Consider the following 23,323-nt stretch of genomic DNA (forward strand, 5'->3'; position numbering starts at 1 on the left):
AAATTCGATTTTCATGTATCAAAATACTTAAGAAAAACGTTGTTTTATAAGCAACTTGAAACTATGTAAAAAAATATTTTCAAAAAAATTTAAATTTCTTGAAATAATGAGTGTTCAATGATAAAAGAATCACCCGGTATATCATTGAATTCAAATTTAACACGTCCATTATAGTAACTTATCTAGACACCAAAATGTACAACAGAATGTTATCCACTTGCCTGATTTTTTTTGTTTTCCCAGATGCTTTTGAAAACTACTATGAATTTTTTACAAAGTATTAAGATTCACTTTCCTACCAGAAAAAATGCTGAAGTAGAAAATCGAAGCATTTTTATTGCTACAAAATGTGACGACAGACATCACAAAAAAATTCACCTACATAATTACATAAATCTAAAATCAATATACATTCGCTCCTCTCAAATTATCAGCTTGGTTTATTAAGTGCAACCAAAATAACATGCATCTATTAATCAAATAAAAAAATATTAAAACAAATTTTATAAAAATAAAATATATTAACTGATGTATCCTATAGTATTTACTATACATTTTATAATCAATAATATTACTTATTAGTAGTGTTGTCGAGTACTCGACTTTGGAAAAATTTTCGAGTCGAGTTCGAGTACCTACTTGACTCGACTCGACTAAATTTTTTTTGGACTTGTATTTGATAACAATAGTTTTAATTAATTATATAACTGTATGAAAGAAAATATAATATTTTTGGAAAATCTATTTTTAGTACATTTTAAAATACTCGACCATTTTGTCGAGTACTCGCATTCTTTCAATACTCGAGTTTTTTTTTATACTCTGCATTTGTCGAGTACTCGAATTTTTTTTAATATTCGGAATTTGTCGAGTACTCAAATATTTTTAATACTCGGCATTTGTCGAGTACTCGAATTTTGAACTTGACTCGAAATTAAAAAACAATACTCGTCCAACACTACTTATTAGTGCAGCCAGAATTGTAATATGATAGCAAACAACGCGGGCAATCAATTCACTATTAATAAAAAAACCTAGTTCATTAATAAAATACCTATTATATAATCCAACTAAACCGGCCCAGAGTATTAACACGACGATCGGCCCACCAGGAATGAAGTATTCCCGTCCCTCGATGAGCTAATCCGCATACTAAAATATATATAAATCAAAAGGTTTTACCTTTTACGATTCCAATAACAAACAGGCCTTATCACCCTGGAATCCTTAGACGATAACAGACAAATAAAAAACCAATTTTTTTATAACAAAATAAATTTCTATGTATTTATTTAAATATACCATTACAAATCCGAGTAATTAAACAATATTTTAGAATACGTATAAGATTAAACAAGAGAATCGTACAAAATATTTAAAATAATATAACTGCGTATAATGTCATAATTTTATGTCTATATGAAAACAGATTTTATATTAATAATAAATACACTTTTGTAACAATTAATGAAAATAACATTTTATTGTGATAGGGTTTGGTAATATTTACCGCTCTAAACTTAAATTAATGATAAGTATAGATATAGATAAGTACTTATAGATATATATAATTCATAATAATGTTTTGATTATCACTTTTCTGTTTATGCCAAAATCATAAATATAAAATGTGTAGAAATAATTAAACTATATTATATTGTTAACAATCGGAATTGACAAATTTAAGTAGTGTTTCGCCGTTTCACGGTTAGAGTTAATATCAAATACATCACTCTTATAAAAGCTTCCCTATAGTAATATATCAGACGAAATGGAAATAAAAATTTACCTACGATACACCACTATTCAGTCTGCAAGATCGTATTTTGGGCCCACTCGGGTCTACAAAGCCGGCTCCTCCGGGTATTTTAAATTTAAAACATACATATTTTAGTGTTTTCTTTTAAAATTAATGTTATATAATAAAATCTTAAATGTATATAATGTAATATAAGAAAATACAATCTATAAGAAAATATAAATTAACCTATTCATAACTAAATTTAAAGATTATATTTCCTACATGGATATAATATAATATTATGCAAGAAAACTTCAGTTATATCCCTCAAGATATTATATTTCCCCTGCTGTACCTAGTTTTTACGACGTTTGTCAAGAAATTAGAAACTACAGCAAAACCGTTCTTCACATTTCTCATTTTGAAGCCAAACTTCTCAAAGTAGGTAAGCATCATGACCTATTAAACCATTTACTAGATGTAAATGCAGTTGCTCTACATAGGGGATTTCTGTTACGAATTAAAGAAACTACTATTAACTTTATTTGGTTACAAGTATATATGAAAAATAAAATATAAAACTCTATTACAGCACCACTAAATTAACAATTTCTTCATACATTTTTAAAAAGGTTATGCATTACTAAATTTTAACAGTTTGGCTAAAAAATACGATAATGAAAGAGAAGTTTTGCTACAATTAATCTATGAGACATCGAGACAACAAATGTCAAACTGACATTTTTCTAAACAATGTATCGATTGTTTAGTATTTATAATATTTGTTAATTATAAAAAGAAACATTGTAGTTACTGATATTTTAAATAATTTTAAAAGGTTATTGTATAATAATATAATATACAACCTCTTATAAAACTATTAATCAACAAAAGTTACAGTTGGAAAAATGTAGGATTTATAAATTCTTAATATTATGCGTTTATTATTACCTATAACACGAATAATAATCAAAGTGTCATGTGTCTAGTAAAATGCAGTCCGAAATATTTTATATTTATAACATTAATATTAAAAAAATCAATTTTCAGAATAGTTTTCCCCTTAATTTTTGTCTATCTTCGTCGTCTTTTATCTTCAATGCTTCGTTGATTTGACAGAGCAATCGGTTGACCGAAACCTGCATACTAGGATCCAGAGTAGAAAGATGTTTTAAATCTTCTCTGGCTTCGTTCATTTTCCACACTGATATATTTGCTTTTCCACGTCTGAATAATGCTTTGACGTTATCTGAAAGAGAATAAACAACCATTATAACATGTTTAGGAATTCTGAATTGATAGTTGATAGAGTAATTATATAAGACATTAAATATTAAAACTTATGCACCAGGGTCGTCGTCCAAAATTGATGTACAGTGTTCTATGACCTGGTAATAATCCTTGGAAATAAGCTTGCATTGAGCCAAATTCAGTAACAGCGGAGTTTTTATTTTGTTCAATTCGTCCCATTCCTTTTCACGGGGTTTAAGTCTTCAGGATAAAGATAACAATAATATAAATTAGTATTTTGTATTTTTAGATAGGTACATAATATACATAGGCGCAAATAGGGGGGGGGCTTTAGGGGCTAATCCCTCCCAAAAATGTCCATATCCCCTCCAAACATTTCCTACGTTTTGTTTTAAGCTTATTCAATATTATCAAAGTAAGGCTTTAGCCTCCCCAAATCCCAAACGCTATTTGCGCCTATGATAATATATAAATTATAAATGGTAAAAAATATACAGGCGATTTCTGGAAAAACAGTATTTACAACAATTACTATATTATAGCCTATATAGGTATTTAATTACTTCATCATGATTTGTTCCAAGAATCCGAGAGCCAGCATGTATTTTTCTTCAGCTTCTTTGTATTTACCTTTGTGGTATAACTCGTTACCGGCTTCTTTGAGTTCAGGAATCGTATTTCGTTTTTCATTTTCATCCAATAGCCAAGTCTCTTTTTCGAATGAACCCGGAACCTCGATCTTCAGCAAATCTATTTGTGCATACAATCAAACGTCACTGCTCATTAGTATGCTCAGGAAGTTGTTACTCGTGTGGCGTATAGTTTATTAAGTATTGAAGTATAAAAAAAAGCCAGGACTCAATTTAACTCAAATTGCTATTAGGACAGTAAGTTATAGATACTAGACACAAGATACCTACCAAAAATGCAGGTGACAAATATACGTCAGATTTCGAAAATAATTAAATGACATTATTTTCAATTCAAATATTCTCGATCTATCCTTTAATGGGTAATATGAAGAAAAGCGGTTAAATAAGACAAATATTGATGTTTTATAAGATGAGCTTTGCCAATTTTCATTATTTTAACTTTGTTGCACCCATCCGTGTACTTCCTTGCAATAGGTAGGTACTAGTTTTTTGCGATTAAATGTTTTGTTATTTAATATGTATGTTTCATTAAACACATGTATCCTTTGTAACACAATTTACAATTATTTTTATTGGTGTAATAATTTCCATTGTAAAATATACTCCAAATCTATAACACTAAAATACTGAAACACTGTATAAGAGTGGTAGTAAATGAAAGAAACTGAAAGTATTTTACATAACTCTATAATACATTTTAGACTGAGATAGGCTAATTTAAGGGAATCTAAGGGAATTTTCTCAGCAAAATTTCAACAAACGTCATAAATTAAATTAAAATAATATAATATTCTGTAGATAAAGAACATATCTTGAAATAAAATAAATGTACGTCTTAAGATTGTACTGATTGACGATTGTATATATAACAAGAAAAATATTTTGAAATGTAAATTAGTTAAATACATCTACTCATATTTCAAAAGCTCATAAGTAGTCATAACATTTTAAAAGTTAAAGTTTCAGACTTCAGTGTTTTACGCAAGTGAACTGTACGTCTTAGGTTATATTATATAATATATATTACAGGATGCTTATACTCCTACCATATTTGCAACACTTTTTAGTTTTTTTAGTCCATAACTACTAAACTACGTATAGTATTTTTATTTATTAAAACTTCAGGGTTCCAAAAAAAAAAATATTATATAAGATTAGGTGCAACACTCAATTACGCTGTAGAATCTTATATATAAATAGAGATGAAATGCTGTACGTTGGTAATCGCATCACTTGAAAACAGCTAGACCAAATTGGTTAATATTGGTTTTTTAATGTTCGTAATAATCAGAATAAGGTTTTGTTTCTCTTGGCTTTTTTTTCCTATGTAGTCCTTTTAATGGTATAACAACATGAAATATCCAAATATCCTATAAAATTCTTATCTACCTTGCTACTACCCCCTCTATGAAAGTTATCGAATATCAACATTCAACCTACTAATTAGGGCAATTAAAAAAATGCTTAGAATAACAGAACAACCGAGGCATTAAAAAATAGGTACCAAACACCAGCAGGTTACAGGTGTTGGTGTATTACTGTGTTAGCCGTTAAGTATCATTGTATCAATAATTTTTAAAAACCTATAGTGAATTCCAAATCCGCTGGATCCGCCAATAAATCGTTGAGGTCGTCGTAACCAGTGCCATTTTTTTGAAGTTGAGCTGTGCAACAGTGACTCGTGCTCGGGACAGACGTGCGACCAGCGTCCCGCAACGTCTTGGAAATGAACGGATAAGACGCTACCAACTGTAAACAAATATTTAATTGCTATTTGTTTATTTATTCAACTTGTAACACTCACTAATATATTGCATACTTATAACTGGCAGACTACGTTTTAAATCGTTTCAGTTTATACTTAATATATATTTTTATTTTACATGGATGATTTCGAGAGCCACCCTCGAAATTTTGTAATTTTTATTATATTTATTATTTTAATATTTGATCCTAAATTACATTTTTGAACCTTGTCGAACCAATTATGAATAATCAACAACTAAAATTTAGGTTTTATCAAACGTACCTATACTTGCAGAGTTTGCCTCATAAATAAGATATAATATTTGTTTATCATAATATATTTAGCATTTCTCATATTATATTTCCTGTTTTTTTTTTTAGGTCATATTATTATCCTTTTTTTTAAGCAGTTTACTACCTACTTAAACTAACGTACTACAACTAATAAAACAATCATGTATGGATTTATATATTCGTAGTTCATTTATTTGAATGCTAAAATAAAACAAGTATACCAATAGAAAATAGTATAGGTGCGTATTGTAATTATAATATATTTATATTTTATAATTTATATTATATACCAACTGCTTAATATGTATGTTTGATGTGCACTGCTGTAGGCTGAAGTGGTAAATCCAGCTAAGATTTAAGTCTAAAAACGGTAGTCAATAACAAAGATTATTAATAATTACAAATCATCGACAGTCTAAGATATAACAATTTTACAGTTTCCGGTTAGTATTGGCTTAGGCATCGAATTGTGGGAGGAGAGTGGTTTAAGGGGGCTAAGCCCCCTCAAATTTAGGTTAACCCATCATCCCATTAATTTGTTTGGTTATAATTTATAACTTATAATGTAATATTCCAAAAATGTAACCAAACAAATTTATGGGATGAAGGGCTAAACTAAATTATGTAGTTGTGTACCAGAAACATGACATGCTTTAGCCCCCCCCCCCCCCCATCTATAAATTTATCACGCATCACCTATGACAGGGATGGCGAACCTTTTGAAAACTGCGTGTCAAATCAAAATGTTTGGTTTGATTTTATTTGCATCTGAAACTATCTGTTATCTGTTGACTGTTCTGTTGCACCCACAGATATGTATAATAACTAGATACCCGACTCCATATACAACAACATTATTAAATTATGATGCCCGACGCCATTTGCAACTTTGGCAATGTTTACATTTATTCATATACATATTTACTTATATATACATATACCTATACTGATAATACTATTTTGCCCTAGTTGTAAATGGCTGCCAGCGTCATTGATAAGAAGAAGTCGGGTATCTAGTTATTATACATATCTGTGGTTGCACCTAAGTTTGTACGTAAACGCGAAAAACGAATTTATTGATAATCTAATCTAATCGTTTACGAGCTTAGGAAATGGAAAGTACAGATTACAATATCTTACGATATATTTCAATAATAAGTTAAAGATAGTTTCAAATTATCAATTATTTTTTTTGGAAAGTGAAGTAAAAATTATGATTATATTTGAAATTGGCGTGTCACTGAAATAATGCAAGCGTGTCACTCCGTGACACGCGTGACATATAGGTTCGCCATCCCTGGCCTATGAGGTACCTTATGGCTGACGACGTCGCGGAAGTATTACGAGTATTAACGCGTCGGTTCAAAAAGAAAAAAACAAAAAAGTACCTATAGGCTATAATGGGCAATGGCTAATCATATGGGGTCGTATATTGCAGGGACAAGCTGTGTACTCGTAACTCATTGTAATCTATGTGCGCTCATATTAATATATTAGTTAGTGATTTTTATCAATAAAATAATCATAAAACCAATCCCAAGCCCGTACATATAGAATATGTAGGTAATTGGCATACGGGTTCAAATGTTCCTTGGTTACGACGGAAAAAAATTATGATTAAACTTTTGTATTTTTAACAGTATACTCAAATCGAATCGATACTCAATAGTAAACACGATCAAGATGTAACTCCAACTGACCAATTATTTATTATTTGTATAAGTTTCGGTATAAGACACCATATCTGATAATAATCACTAGGTATATATTATTTTAATTTTACAGTTAACTTATTTTATATAGGTACAAATACTAAGGGCCGTTCTTACAATGTCCGGTAAAGAGTCGGTTAACTTTAACCGGAGGTCGTAAGAACCAGCCTAAACTAGGTAGTAGGTACTACAATTTTTAAAACACAAATAATTTTACTTTTTTATATTTTTATTTTCAATTTACTATTTAGGTGATATTATTAATTTAAAATATTGTATAAAATAATTCTTAGAAATTATTTATATTCAATTAAATTTAACATATTCATCGCATTGTCTTAATTTGTATAACTGGGGGGATATTATTTTTCCAGTATGACGGTTATTTGTTCAACTACCACTCAATCATACTGATCTTATATGAGTAATGTATTAGTCGTTCTATTCGACAATGCGAACGAAATTTCAAAACAAATGGATTCCAATCACGATCGCTTAAATTAAATTAACTAAGTATAGTGAAATAACTAATATTTTTTCTGAAATTCAACAATACAATTTATTGAGATTATTATTTCACAAGACAATAGCGATTTAATATAACTCTGTATAATATATTTACATATTTTTACCAATAGTTCATAAACTTTCTAAACTATAAATTCCAATCAAATTATACATATTATATAATAATAGGTACATCATATATTAGGTACCTTTATGCTATTTACTAAATATTATCATAGTCATAATATGATCATATTTCGTAGGGAATGTGAATAACATTACGTTTTTTTGAAATCATTTTATTAACAAAAAACTTAAAAACAATACGTTTTTAAAGCAATATTAAAAGCACGTTTCCACTAGCCAAAGTATAACTTTGAAGTTTGGTGTACGCATTGCTACAAAATATTATGGAATACTTTTTTGTACCTGGTGTGGCCGATAAAAAGATCAATAGATTCGTGCACCGTTGTAATAATACATTGACCAGGAATACTTTCAATTAAAGAACGTAAAATATTTGTTTCACAATTAAAATTATAGTTTATAAGTCTACTTACTTATGAATTATGACCAATAAGTAGTTTAAGTGTTTACAGATTTAGTAGCCGTCCCATTATTTGTATAGTTTTACATCTATTAAACATCGAAAAGAATTATATTTCTCAATTAATGACATATAAGCAGTAAATCAAAAAATATATTATAACAGCATACATAGTACACTTAAGATTTTTAAATTTTAGTTTAATAGTTTATTCAACAAAACTTTTTAGCAAACCAAGTTTTACCTATTATTTGAACATGTTCAATGCCTTTATTATAATTTATCATTATTCATTAGGTACCTATGGTATAACGTTTATTTTTAGGTATGTACTTTCATAACTGAACGGGTTCATTTAACAATCAAATTTTTTTATTTTTTCATAGAAAATACCGTGGTTAATACAACTTTAAAATCAAAATTGTTGCCCGCTAAAATATATTTATTTAATATTTTGATGAAAATATATAAATTCATTTAATTTTTAAACCAGTGAATAATATTTTGAATAAGGTATGATTCACAATATAAAAAAAAAAAATATTGAAGTTGTCATAATGTCATGTCTATAATTTAAAAAAAAAATGAACAATATGAAGCACCACACTTCGATAACGACTTAAAATTATTATAATTGTTGTCAATAAAACCCACACACCAAGAGTATAATATTAATGGGAAATACCATATTAATGCAAAATAAATACATAACGCCTTTATAATATATAATATATACACACATATTATGTATAAAAAAAAATATAAACCAATAATCGATATCCAAACAAGTACAAAGATTTTTACTTAAAATTAACACTGAATTTTAAAAAGTACCAACACTAATCATTATTCGCTTGATGTACAGGGACTAACACGATTTATTTATCGGCCACCGATAAATAATACATTTTCACCGAGGGAATATAAATACGTATTATATTATATAGCTATTTAGACGTTTTATACGACGACGCAACGGTCACACCCTATTCTTTCCTCTCGTAATAGCGTCTGTGCATTTCGTCGATAGAGGACAAGTACCACGTGCCAGGGAACAGTTGGTCTTTGTTGCTGACAGGTAAGTAGGGCGCTTGGTGCAAAGACTTTTGCCGAACTTCCAACACTTCCGTGAACTGTTCGGGAGTGAGGCGTATCCGTTCCTCCAGGCGGTCGATGCCCTTCTTCATATTGGCGATCAGACTCGGCAAACCGTTGTCGACAACCCTGATCGAGTACATAGACGACGCCAAACCGGAACCGTAAGAGAACACGCCAATCTTCTTGCCGGGAAGGTGTTCTGGCGGCAACGACACCAGATACGATACCAGCCCACTGTACACAGATGCCGTGTACATGTTGCCCACGCGTGACGCCAGTAATAAAGACGGCTTGGTCTTGTTCTCGTAAACGGTCTTGCTGCGCTCCATAAACGTCTTCTCAATGTCCCGGTCGAAAAACGTGGCAGGCAGGTGCACGTTCTTGTATTGTCCCAGGCCCGGATAGTCTTCATCCTTCGTGTCGCTGTTCACGAAATCATTCAGGTACAGCCGGGCAAGGGATTTCTGCACCAGTTTACAGTACGGCGTGTGGAACACGAACGAATCGAACCTGTTCAGGTCGACGTTGGCGCCGCCGCCACCGCACTTGCTCAGATAGGACTTATAGCACTGGTCCAGGGCGTTCAGGTAACACTCAATGGACAGTTTACCGTCCACCACTGGGTACTCGGACGTCAGGTCGGGCTTGAAGAAATCGTACGCGTGGTTCATGTACGTGCCTCGGAGGCCCCTCTCGATCACCAAAGAAGCGTTCGGTCCTATCAACATCGCGACTGCACCGGCGCCGCCCGTCGGTCGCGCGTTGCCTTTGGCATAGATAGCGATGTCAGCCGCAACGACCACGGCCAGCCTACCGTCCCACGCGCTCGACTCCATCCACGACAGCGCGTTGAACAAGGCCGCCGTCCCACCGTAACAGGCGTTCGTTGTGTCGATACCCTCGACCTGGAAATTGCCACTGGGCTCAAACAGTTTCATCAAAACTGTTTTCACGCTTTTAGACTTATCAATTATGGTCTCGGTGCCCACCTCCAGGCGACCTATGTCCGAATAGCTAATACCGTTGTTTTCTATAAGCTGACTGACTGCCGTCAGACACAGCGAATTCACGTCTTCGAGGTCTGTGCAAAAACCCATTTGCTTTTGGCCCAAACCAACGGTGTATTTTCCTTCGGACACTTGGTCGTATTGTTCCAAATCAGTTTGATCGACGTACAACGACGGTATGACAAAATGAATAGCGCGTATTCCGACATCTTTTGGCCAATGGTCCATGATAAAAAAAAATCGTTTGGAATCTTAATTTACCTGTTAATTAAAACAAAACAAAACAAAAATAAACTTTAATAAGAACAATCACTACAAACACTGACCACTTATTTGAAAATAAAAAGAAAAAGAAAACCACTTTAAGGACATTTATTATTCACTGCATATTTCACAACCATTGCAGTTATACATTTCTATTTGTAAGTCTAAAGCAAACATCTCGGCATTCTTAATATTTAAAATATTCAAACCGTAGTATGTACACAATACTATGGGAATGTGTTTCTTTTCTCATGTAAAATATAATTTGTCACCTATATTTTTAGATAAGTACGACCATAATATAATGTATATTGTATATTTTATAGAACCAGAATCTATAATAAATTTCAATAGCTGCAGAATACGATCGTCGATCACAATACATTAAACGTATGTTAATATTATTCAGTAATCATTGATGAACTAACTTCGATTTTATACTTATATAAAGAAGAATATATTTAAAAATTAACAGGAAAATAGTTATAATGTGTTTGATACATATTAAATAAAAATAAAAATTTAGAGTTATTTCAGACTTTAAATTAGTATTTAGACAATATTATAATAAATATGAAATAAAATAATACATCCAAAATATCAAGCAATTTCAGAATATTATAATTTCAATTAATGTATGAGGTAATAAATTTAAATGAATGGTCTTCACAATCTAGAAATAAAATAATTTATAATAAATTTTTTTTATTGTATCATCCATACGATCAGTAGGTAAACACTTTTTTAGTAAATAAAAAAAACTACGAGAATACGAAATAGAATATGAATAGTTAATTATTTAATATAATTACAATATATGTGCTTGTTTAAAAATTCAAGTTAGTCATTGTGACATTGTACCACTAAACTAAATAAGTAAATTATAGATTTCAAAAATAAATACTTCGAATTTTATATAATATATTATATAAATATTAAAATATTAAATCAACATATTATTATAAAGTAATGTTAATATGAATTTTAATAATGCACATAATTGTATTATTAACTATATCTTAAAAATTATGTATTTATGAAATAAATTAAAAGTATAATATTTATAGTATGTTTTGGACGGCTTGGATAATTTCTGAGGAAATGACCTCGAACTATTAACTCTTTTTCTGTTTTATCGATAGATGTGTATAATTATAATTATGATAAAAATATTAAATTTAAAATTTAAAAATATTACTGCATGTATTACATAAATTAGTTAATATTTACAATACTTTTTAAAACGATGTTATGTATACTGTTATATAATATAGTTTAAGCCATATTTACAATACTAATATTATTTAAAAATCCTATAAAATAATTACTAACTTAAGATATTTTAATATATATATATTTTAATTTTTTTAACGAAGTACTTCTTAAACTTGAGTAGGAGTATTTTAACTAGTTTAAAATATTTAACGACTTTGTCTTGTTTATTTTAAGCAATTATTTCTTAGATATCAAACTTGGAAAAAATATTGAATTTAGCTTTATTCACTATACATAGAAATATTAATGATGCTCAACCTTCTTACCAACCAATATTTTTACAATTTTAAAAAATACACTTTAATACTAAAGCACTTATAATGATATTTTAAAAATGTATTAGATTTATAATGCAAACATACTTGATTATTTAGTAAATAGTTCTTTATTCGGAAAATAAATTGTTGAGGTATTGAAAACTCACTAAAGAAAATTAGATATGTTCACGGTTTGAACTTTAGATGTAAAGTGCACGAAAAAATGAATCGCGAGTAGAAGAAGACAGTATACAATAATAAATTCAATGATCGTGTACATATTTTAGTAGATGCACTACAATTAAGCTGCGGCTACACTGAAGTAAATATATATGGATATCAAACTTGTAAAAACAAAAGTATAACATTTTATTACGCTAAATTTTAATATACCGGATGATTCATTTATCAAACCATATTATTTTTTTTCAATGAGTTTATTTATAGCATAATCTTTCTGAAATTTTAATACATTTAGTATACCATAACAATAACGTTTTTTTATTTATTCAAAATTTGTACATATTCTTAATGGCATAGTAAGACGAAATTATATTTTGTCCATCAAGCCTATCATTGCTCTTAGTATACATTGTTTATCTATACCAACGTGTCGTACAAATAATTTATAATTGTACCTATACGTAATTAATAATAGTGGAGTGAAAATGTACAAGGAATAATACACAGAATCGACCATTTTATAACAGAAAATATATATGTAATAACTAATAAGTAATAACAAAGAAAAATCATTGTAGTTTGTACATACACAAAGATTCTAAACGGAGAGTGTTTGACAGCCTATATTCCTACAGAGTACAGAATATATCGTATTATGTATTATATTGCATACAGTAGGTTGATATAATTTTTCTCAAAAAAAAAAACAAACGGAATATTATATTATAAAAATAATTATGATTTTCCTAGCTGTTATTAACTTATAAGTCAATACCGACGTACCGTAGATTGGAATCAATAGGTTCGTGGTATAAATGGCTTATAATTAATTTAAATAATATATTGAACATAACAATATCTAAAATACATTTTCAACAAGTAAAAAAGTGAATAGTAAAGTTAGCACCTACCTCTAAATAATTGAAAAATATTATGATGTATTTTCTATATTTTGTTAATTTCTGTAAGAATATTCTATCGTATATATTATATTTTAAAGCTTTACTCATAAACAAAAATGTTATTATATATTTATTGAAAAATTATAAAAATTAAACCATATTTACCGAGCTTAAAAATGTGTATAACACATATAAATAACCTAAAAAAAACTAGAAAATGTAAAATATCTTTATACCTACCTAAATAGGACAAAAAGAATCAATTTTATTTGAAAATTATATTTTGTTTAGAAAATACTAATATAAGTGATTGTATTCTTGTTTTCAGTAAAAATTTAAAATTGCGAAGGTTTTTCATTTTTACAATAATTACAACGTAAAACCAAAAATCAACTTTCCGTAGTTTTTTTCCCCCATTATTATAAAAAGTGATTTTTACCTTTGATCCCTGAAAGTACCAACTAAATCCAATTTGCTACCAGAAACCGAATTACCTTCAAATTGTAAGAACGAAGCATTTTTGCTGCTCCTAAATGTGACGTCAGAGTGTTAGACACGAATATTTATCAACATTATACCCGCCTTTGATGATAATTAATCGATATTAAAATGTTAATCATTCAATATATTCTAACCGCACAAGAGTACAGTAACAAAAATATATAATTTAATATTTTATTGGTTGATAGTAGATTTATATGAATCAATAATAACAAAAATGAATGAAAAATCAAAAAAAAATAATTATAAGCTATTCGTGAAGCAGACCTTCTCAGAGTTATCTAGAACTAGGTTCATAAAATAATTGTTGAAGTTGTCGATAATTTACTATACAATTATACTATTTAGTATTTACTATACATTATTGGTAGTTGGTATTTATAATTACATTAAATACACTTAACACTTACTCATCAATGAATATTAATCAATTTCATCGTTAAATAACCTTTGAGACTTTGAGTAATGGTTCTGACAACCTTAAGATAAACTTTAAGGTTAACATTTTTCCAAATTAATTAATGTAAGATTTTTTTGGTATGTTTGACTTTTTTGTTAACTGTCTATGTCTATCCGTATATTTGGTTAAATACACAGGCCAATTCACAATATTGGGTTGTAGGTTAAAAGATATTGACTATAGAGAAAAATACTCACATAATAGCCATGTGCAGATATTCAAGTCTTTTACATTTTTTATTCGTTCTATACGTACATATACAAATAATGTTAACAGGGACGGTTCCAGAGAGTTTTTCACCGCCACCAAAAAAAAACATAGATTACTATATACTATCATTGATTATAAATACTTTATAATTAATACTGTATCTATACTTAATGCGTATATTGTATAAGTGTTGTCACAAAATTGTTGAATCCCCTAGATCTTTGATCTAAATCCATGCCTGAATGTTAGACTATCGGAAACCTTGGCAAATATTTTAATTACATATTACATAACCACCCATACCAACATAGTTCTGTACTTGACATATGTAGATAATCGATAAAATTCTACCCTTAAAAGACTCGTCGAACTCTTGGATGTGTTTTAAGAATCTCTTACAGTCATAAAATGTGAAAATGTAAATATTATGTTATATCTAGACATTCAACTCATTTTAGAGACTTCATAGAGTATTATTAAGTACCAAGTGGGTTTTTAAAAACCTCCAAAATCGTAACAAACTATTTTTATAATTAACACATGAAACACAAATAGGTACATTTATTCACCTCTAGTTTGACAGTACTATTTTTGATAATAGGTACTTATATTTTATTTATTAATCCCGCACTCATTTTAGTAAATTATCAAAAGTTATTCACATACTACATAAAAAAGACTTTTGAAAATGATTACTTTCACATTGTATTATGACAATTGATCTACATAAACTATTTATGATTTACACTTAGCGATCCGACGCATCAGTAAATATTCTCTTCAGTCTTATACATACGAAGAAATTAATAAAAACCTTTTTCCGTATTTAAGTCATTGTGATTGTTATAGATGATTATTTAAATATTAAGGTATCATTATCTATTCGGTCAAAAGATTTTTTTAGTATTTTGATTTTAAAGGAAGTTATTATAGTTATTTAGTTATTTAGTCTTCACATTTTTAAGTTTATAGCTATTTATAATTAGGCATTAATAAAAAAAACGGTTCTAACTATAAACACGGATGTTTTTCTCTATAATTGTATCTATAATATCGTTATAACACATTTAAACCTTGATTTTAACAATGTTACAATAAATTAATTATGAAATACAAAGAAATGTTTGAAGTATATAATGTAAACATGTGTAATGTACGAGTGTAAGACGGTGAAAAAATTCTACTGGTGGTGGCCCTCTCAGAGATAATTTATATTTATGAATCCTGTAAAAACATAACCACACTATAAAGGTATTATATGATTGAATCAAACAACGATTAACAATGTTACGAAAGATATTATAAAAAAATGTTCTAATTCATCAAACTATTCGTCAAAATGTATAATGTTCCTATAAATGATTAACTTTTTTTCAGAGTATTTATTTATGTTTTCGACACGTGAACAACATTACATAAATAGACATTAATAAATTCACTTAAAGGTTTTAGATGTAATGTCAAACAGTGGCGTAATTTCAGTTTTCAATAAAGGGGGGCAAAGGTTTTGAATGGGTAAAAAAAAACGACTCGCTTCGCTCGCAACCACATATTATCTGCTTAAAATTTTTTATGGTATCCTTTTTATTAACTAAGCAACATCATTTTTAAATAAAAGGTAGCAGATATTCTATAAAAAACAATTGTATATCTATATCAGTTTAAAGTCTACGAACTATTATTTAGCAATATTTATATTGATAAACAAAAATATTAGTAGTTTATTAGGATACATTATTTTTTTTATTTTTGAAAATATATCAACTGCATTATCTATAAATCAATTTTTTTTTGATTCATCACTTATAGCCTATACTATATTACTAATATAATATAGTTATACGATATATTTACAAATTAATATTTATTTTAAATTATAATATATATATATTGTTTTTTGTACATAATATAATATTTTCTAAAAATATTATAAAATAAGCATGTTTTTGCGCTAATAAAATATAATAATGGTAAAACAGCAAAAACTGGGCACCAGCCCATCGGGCTGCTTTTAAATCAGACAGGGGCAAATACCCACCTTGCCATCACCCCCCCCCCCCCCTAAAAAAAAATGACGCCCCTGATGTCAAGACGGTCAAAATTGGGTTTATTAAATAAGACAAAATATCTGGGAACTCAGCGGTAGCCAGTGTAGTAGGCACACCTATTTCATTACCAGCTGTTCGGCTCGGCTAGATAAAAAATTATACGAAAATGTTATCATTCAATTTCTTTTTTTTGGAAGATTGCGAAAAACTAACAATTTATTCATGACCTATTTATCTAGTTTTTGGTACCTACTCAAAGTTTTACTTAACACGTTGATTGCGTATGTCTTTTTGAAGTTTTCATCTAGTGCGTATGATAAAAGTAAAAACAAATTAAATTTAAAAAAAATAAAGAAACTAGTAGTTTCAAACTACTCATAACGACGTATGTAGACATATTTAAAAACATATGCGTTTAATTCACGCTAAATAATAATAAAATAACATTCAGCCACGAGTAGGGAATATTAAACCATTTTATTTTAAATGCATATTAGATGCCGAATAGCGTCAAACGCGTTGCTGAAAAATGCTCATGACGCCAAATGGCATTAGTACCTACGCATTCAACGTGTTAAAATGTATTATCGGATGCATTGATTTATTAATATATACCTATATTAGGTACCTAATGTAAGAGGAGTGGCAGAGTGCCATCAGTTTAGTATACATCTTTGTTTCAACTCTGCATTATAACAATTACAAATTAATAAATATTATTTTTTAAATATTTGGATTACCTACTGATAAATTATATTTTTTTAGCGTCATTGTTTGATGAAAATAAACATACTAGTTGACAATTTGGGACTATAATTATTACTTATATGTTAGTAAATGTATCTTTGTCTGAAGAAAATATTGATATGAGTTATCATTGCTTAAAATTAAATGACAACTACCCCGAAAACCAAAACAACAAGTTAAATATATTTAATTTTGCGCTAATAACATAATTCGTAATTTTAAATACAGTAGACGCCGCTTATAAGACTCACGGATATAAGGTTCAGTCGCTTATTAGACTCAAAATCGTCTGGAACGGTCTGGAACGGTCCGGACGTATCCAAATACATTAAAAAAAAATCGGTTATAAGACTCAACACTTCGGTTATAAGACTCAAATTTCGTAAAATAAATAGTAGAAAATAAACTTTTTTGGTTATAATTTAGAAATAAATTGGTATTGAAAAATTAAATAATATTCGTGTTGATTATTTCTAGTTTCTGTTGGTACCTTATAACGTATAATAATTTTTATATGTAATATTTACCTATTATAATTTTAGTTTTTTTTATCGGGATTATTAAATTTATTCAATAATAAAGTATATAATATGTAATATGTGTTAATGTATTAAAATCAAAGCAAAATATGTAGTGAAATAAAATTTATAAATACCTAATTAATTTTTTTTTTCCACTTCGCCTATAAGGTTCATTCGGTTATAAGACTCACTTTGTGCTGGTCCCAAAGTGAGTCTTATAAGCGGCGTCTACTGTATATTGTTACTAATACACGAGCTAATACATCAAATTAAAATAATTGATAACAGGACGTCACACCCGCATGTGTTATCTCAAGTCTTACAAACGAACATAACAAACTTGTTCCAATGGTGTGATGAACATACCAAACTTGTTCATCAGTCCCAATGGTGTGATTTAAGTTTCAAGAGGACGTTTTACTCGCATATGTTGTCTCCGTCTTACTCACGTACGGAATAACAACAACGTTTTAGTACGGGAAAGAACCGAGAAGGCTAGTCATAGAAAAGAAATGAAATTTTCACCACATAAAAATAAGAACTTTGGGTGTGCAATATCGTTTTTATTTTTCTGATATCACTTATACGAAAAAAAGTTCTTATTCTTTCAAAATCCGACATTATTTGTGTTTTTTAAACTTAAATAACTTTTTTTTTAAGTTCTGATAATGAAAAAATAAAAACGATATTACACAGCCAAAGTTCTCCTTCTTGTATGGTGAACATTTCGTTTCTTAGTTATGACTTAATGTAGCGTTCTCGGTTCTTTCCTGCGAAAAACAGTTTTTGCTAGATGTACATTTGAAAGATGGAGAGACATAATATGCAGGTGCAACGTCCTCTTAATATTAGAGTGAATTAACCTATTATCAAACTTAGGTAAAGGTAAACAAGGTAAACTTAGGTAAACAAGGTAAGAACATTCTGTGTTCCCTCGTACGTTTTTTACGTTATTTATTATATTATTTTACATTCTCATGACTCCCAGCGTAAAAACCAATGAAAATACACAGATAATATTTTTTTGTCACGATTTCACCCGAAGTTTAGTTTTCAATGATGGTTGAAGCGTTCGAAAGCGACCTTTTTACGTCCAGCAAATGGTTAAGTGGGAATCCCCAGAGTGCCGGGCGGTAAAATGGAAATCCCAAAAAGTGCTAGGAGTATCCCTTGCAGAACCAGACACTGGTCAGTGGTCGATGAACTCAGATGCGTGACAAAAAAATAGTATTGATGGTTCGTGCGGGAAGGTACTCATAGCACTTCCACTAGTTTCACTTCCCGCACTTGCCACGCAATATACTATTACCTAAGTTTGATCAATAGTTTATGGTTTACATTGAGTGTGATCTAAGACCGTTTAATTCATGATCCTCGAATATTAATGGATAAATACTAAATATAGTACCAATAGTCTATTCCACGAGAGAATAATCACTTTTCGCACATCACGAATGATTCGATTGGTGCGTTGAGAACCAAGTGGTCCGTGTAGTTGGTGGGGGATGCGCGGCACTGACGAGAATCGGTCGGCGGACTGATTCGTGGAATGGATTGTAGTGCAGTCCTATCCACTTTTGAGAAACTAAAACTGACTAATCTATGGTTTCCTAATTTTAAGTGTAGGTAGAAATACTCCACTGGAAAGTCCGTACTCCTTATGTTATGTGTTAATAAGGGTAGTTGGAATAAAAATCCTTTAGACTATACAATATTACTCACAGCCACTGATAGAACAACTATTTTTTAAACGCTAATTAATATGATTATCACATTATTAATATTTAATTACAAATAGATAGGTATATTATATAATATACTTATCATTCAAATATTAATATAATAAATAATTTTCAAAAAATTAACAATAATATTTTGTTTTATATTACGATAATAAGTTACGAATAATTCTGTAAAATGTATACTACAAACATGTGCAATTTATATTGTAGTTAAAATATATAAAATATTAAATTTTTATAGCTATTAGGATTAAAAATTTAGAGTTTCCTATAGTATTTTATATAATATGATTTTGGAGACGTTTTTATAAATTTTACTTTATACAGATGCAAAAATTATAATATAAAAATAAAAATAATTACCAAACAATGATCAATGAATAGGAGCTCACTGCTCACAGTTAAAAACGTAGTGTATATACAAATATTTCGAATGATCGATAATTATCAAACAATAGTAAGAAATATTTAATTAGTTTAATTAATTCAAAATATAGCATAAATAGTACTCACTACTCGCAGTTAATTACCTATTAGTTTGTTTAATTAAAATCTGGAAAATTTATTTTGCCATTTACAAACCTGGCATATTATATATTATCAAAGGTACATATTTCCCCATGCAAGACAATATTATAGGTAAAATTTGAAGTTCTTATATTCTATACATTATCGTCAACATGTTATAGAAAACGTAATATTTTATTTCAGGAATTTAATTTCTACAGAATTTTACCTAAATTATGAGTATTAATATCGAAATATAAAATATTATTGTTAATTTTTCGAGAATTATAATATTATATACATATTTATTTTTTGAATGATAAGTAATATATAATATACTTATATACCTATTTGTAATCAAATATTTATAATTTGGTAATGATAGATAGGTTCTAACTATAATGTTTAAAAAATATTTGTTCTATTATTTTCATGTGGTTGTGAGTAATATTAGTCAGGGGATTTTTTACCCCGGTGATTTTTATTCCGCAATTTGTTAATAAGACGAAGACAACACATGGTACGATGTCTTCTTAATTGTAGAAATTAAGAAATCGTATTATAGAAATAATTTACATTTTACACGGAAAATAAAATTGTATTAAACAAAACTAATAATAGCTGTTTATAATATGATTATGTATTAAGTATTTCAATACAATATTACAATTAAACATTTTAAATGCCTACCAACTATTATAATGCAATTTCTAGAAATCTATATTACATAATAATTAAATTAGTAGTATTGGTAATAATATCATTACTATCAAAACATTAATTATTTTGATTGATTACATAACATGAAATATATGTTTATTTGTCTATAACACAATTAAATATTACAATTTAATTTATGAACTATGGCCATAATAACCATTTAATTATAAATTATGATATATTATATAATATTTCATATCACATAAAAATATGATCCTATATATACACATAAATGATTAATAATAAAAACTAAATAATGTATTATTAAATAAAGAAATAAAATGTAATAGGTTACATTTCTAATAACAATAAATACAAATAATCAGTAAATTTACGACATAATCAAACCTAATTTAATAGATTAATCACTGTTAGGAGAAATCGCAATATGCCAATTTAGTTATTTGCCATCATGCATGCAATACATTAATATCAAAAATTAATCTCAAATTTTTACTATTATATTAAATACTTAAGTAAATTTGCTTATTAAATTAGCTCAGTAAATTCGCTCATCTTATAAATAAAAAAAAGTAGTTTTTTATGCTTTAATATGAATATATGATATCTCGTTTTTGAAGCAAACGATGGGTAATATTATTTATAATAATTTTTTTTTTTAATATATACTCATAAAATTATGTTAATCAGTTTTAAAATACTTGGATTAAATTAAATTTACTGCATCTGTAAATAGAAAGTAAAGATACAAAAAAATCATAATATGTTATCACCATAAAAAATATATTCCAAGATTATTTATTTATTTCAATATGGCATTGCGAGTATTTATGAAATCATCCCTCTATTTTAAGTAGTTTAATTTTTATAGGAAACTCCTAATATAGTTAAATACATTTAACCTTTTTTTTCTTCAGTAGTGTAACATTAAAGCTAAAATATATTAATCATTAAGTAGTGGATACCTTTAAAGATTGAATAATAAATATTAAATAGGTAAGTACTATTAAAAGCATAGGTAACTTTAAACCTCATAATACATATGGATAGAATAGTAGAAAATGTATCATACTTATTAGTTATTAGTTTATCACCTGAAGTATAGAGGTCTTAAAGTCTCATAATATCTTCTAAATTATTATTTAATAATTAATTTAAAAAATACTAATATTCAAATAAATAATCCAAAGTATAATTGAACAGTAATAGTCAGTTTTCTTAATAATTCAGTAATAAATGTTTTAATTTCTCATAGGTAATACCTACCAAACATAAATAACATTAAATAGGTATAAACAATAAATCAAAATATGTTTTCAAGTAGGGAATATATGTGTTGATACTTATGCTAATAAAAATGAAATTTAATAGGTACTTCAAAAATAAATATAATAACATGTATTTTACATTTAAGTTATTGATTATTTATAAGTATTTTTTACTGTACGTCAATAATGTTCTAAACTAGCATAAGTAACATGCAACAAAATTAACTGCATACGTAATTTAAAAGAAGAATAATTGGTAATAATTTTTCTATTAAGGATTGGTATACTCACACTTTTGTGAACAATAAATTTCGAAATTTCTCCTTCACGCATTGACTTCAAAATAATTTCCCAGACTTCCAGTTTGAATTTTTTCCCCAAAACGATTTCCATGTGCTTGGGCCATTTGTAACTATCGTCAATCACACTATTAGTGCTAACAACTCGCGTCACAAAATGAAACGATACCTAGGACAAAAAAAAAAAAAAGTAATAACTGTAAGCACTTCAAAGAACCCGAAACAGGAAAAGGATTTCTTTTTATTTCGACTTACTTTTGTTCCGTTGGAGAAAGTAGGCTGACCACCAATACCCGGTGTCACGAGTGTCTTCTGTATTTTATCGTCGTTAATACTTTCCATACTACTTTTACCACGTACGAAAATTAGTCAATCATGAGGTCATAAGAAGAAAAACCTTGACCTTAGAACACAATAACCTTTCACGACTCACGAGAGACGTTCCGGCAATTGAATTTTTGGGCCAAAACCAAATCATTATCATTTAATCTATTCCACGGTAAACACGTCACTATCGTCCGGTCATTGAGTAGTGTAATACGGTTAGTGGTCAGTGATAAGCGTTCATTGTGATAACATATTTAATCACAAACACAATCAAGATTAAAGATGGTATGGTTGCCCAACGAATCTAGAAAAGTGTCTACCGAAATGAATCTCCATTATCAGTATTAAACAGCTGGAAACTTCCTATCTAGCGCTTATTTGTTGTAGTGACTGTAAATGCAATTACCTTTCAAATGTAAATTGTAGTTCACTATGACATATAAGCTCTCAGTGGCGTATCCAGGGGAGGGGCTGAGGGGGCTGCAGCCCCCCCCGAAATGTTAAAAAATATTTTAATGGTCTATGATAGTAGCTGAAAAAGTCTTAAATTGTATTTAAAATATTTAAAAATGTAC

General features: G+C 28.6%; 1 protein-coding gene across 3 annotated transcripts; it reads right to left on the reverse strand.

The window, feature by feature from the left end:
• Positions 1 to 1,257: 1,257 nt before the first annotated feature.
• Positions 1,258 to 23,059, reverse strand: LOC100161670 (hydroxymethylglutaryl-CoA synthase 2). 3 transcript variants are annotated; one of them, XM_001945901.4, is made up of 6 exons: positions 22,677 to 23,059; positions 22,414 to 22,590; positions 5,229 to 5,394; positions 3,556 to 3,742; positions 3,090 to 3,232; positions 1,258 to 2,990 (listed from the first exon to the last, which is right to left on the reverse strand). In XM_001945901.4, exons 1-6 carry the CDS (start codon positions 22,761 to 22,763, stop codon positions 2,788 to 2,790), a joined length of 963 nt encoding a protein of 320 aa, XP_001945936.1. In that variant the 5' UTR covers positions 22,764 to 23,059; the 3' UTR covers positions 1,258 to 2,787. The 3 variants fall into 3 exon arrangements, with proteins under 3 accessions (XP_001945936.1, XP_008179645.1, XP_016657180.1); XM_008181423.1 differs by lacking the exons at positions 1,258 to 2,990; positions 3,090 to 3,232; positions 3,556 to 3,742; positions 5,229 to 5,394 and adding an exon at positions 8,997 to 10,817 and having other exon boundaries at positions 22,677 to 23,005; XM_016801691.1 differs by lacking the exons at positions 1,258 to 2,990; positions 3,090 to 3,232; positions 3,556 to 3,742; ... (1 more) ...; positions 22,414 to 22,590; positions 22,677 to 23,059 and adding exons at positions 8,997 to 10,817; positions 12,458 to 12,650.
• Between the last annotated feature and the right edge of the window lie 264 nt (positions 23,060 to 23,323).

This window comes from Acyrthosiphon pisum, chromosome A2, assembly GCF_005508785.2.
Source record: "Acyrthosiphon pisum isolate AL4f chromosome A2, pea_aphid_22Mar2018_4r6ur, whole genome shotgun sequence".
Classification (NCBI taxonomy): Eukaryota; Metazoa; Arthropoda; class Insecta; order Hemiptera; family Aphididae; genus Acyrthosiphon; species Acyrthosiphon pisum.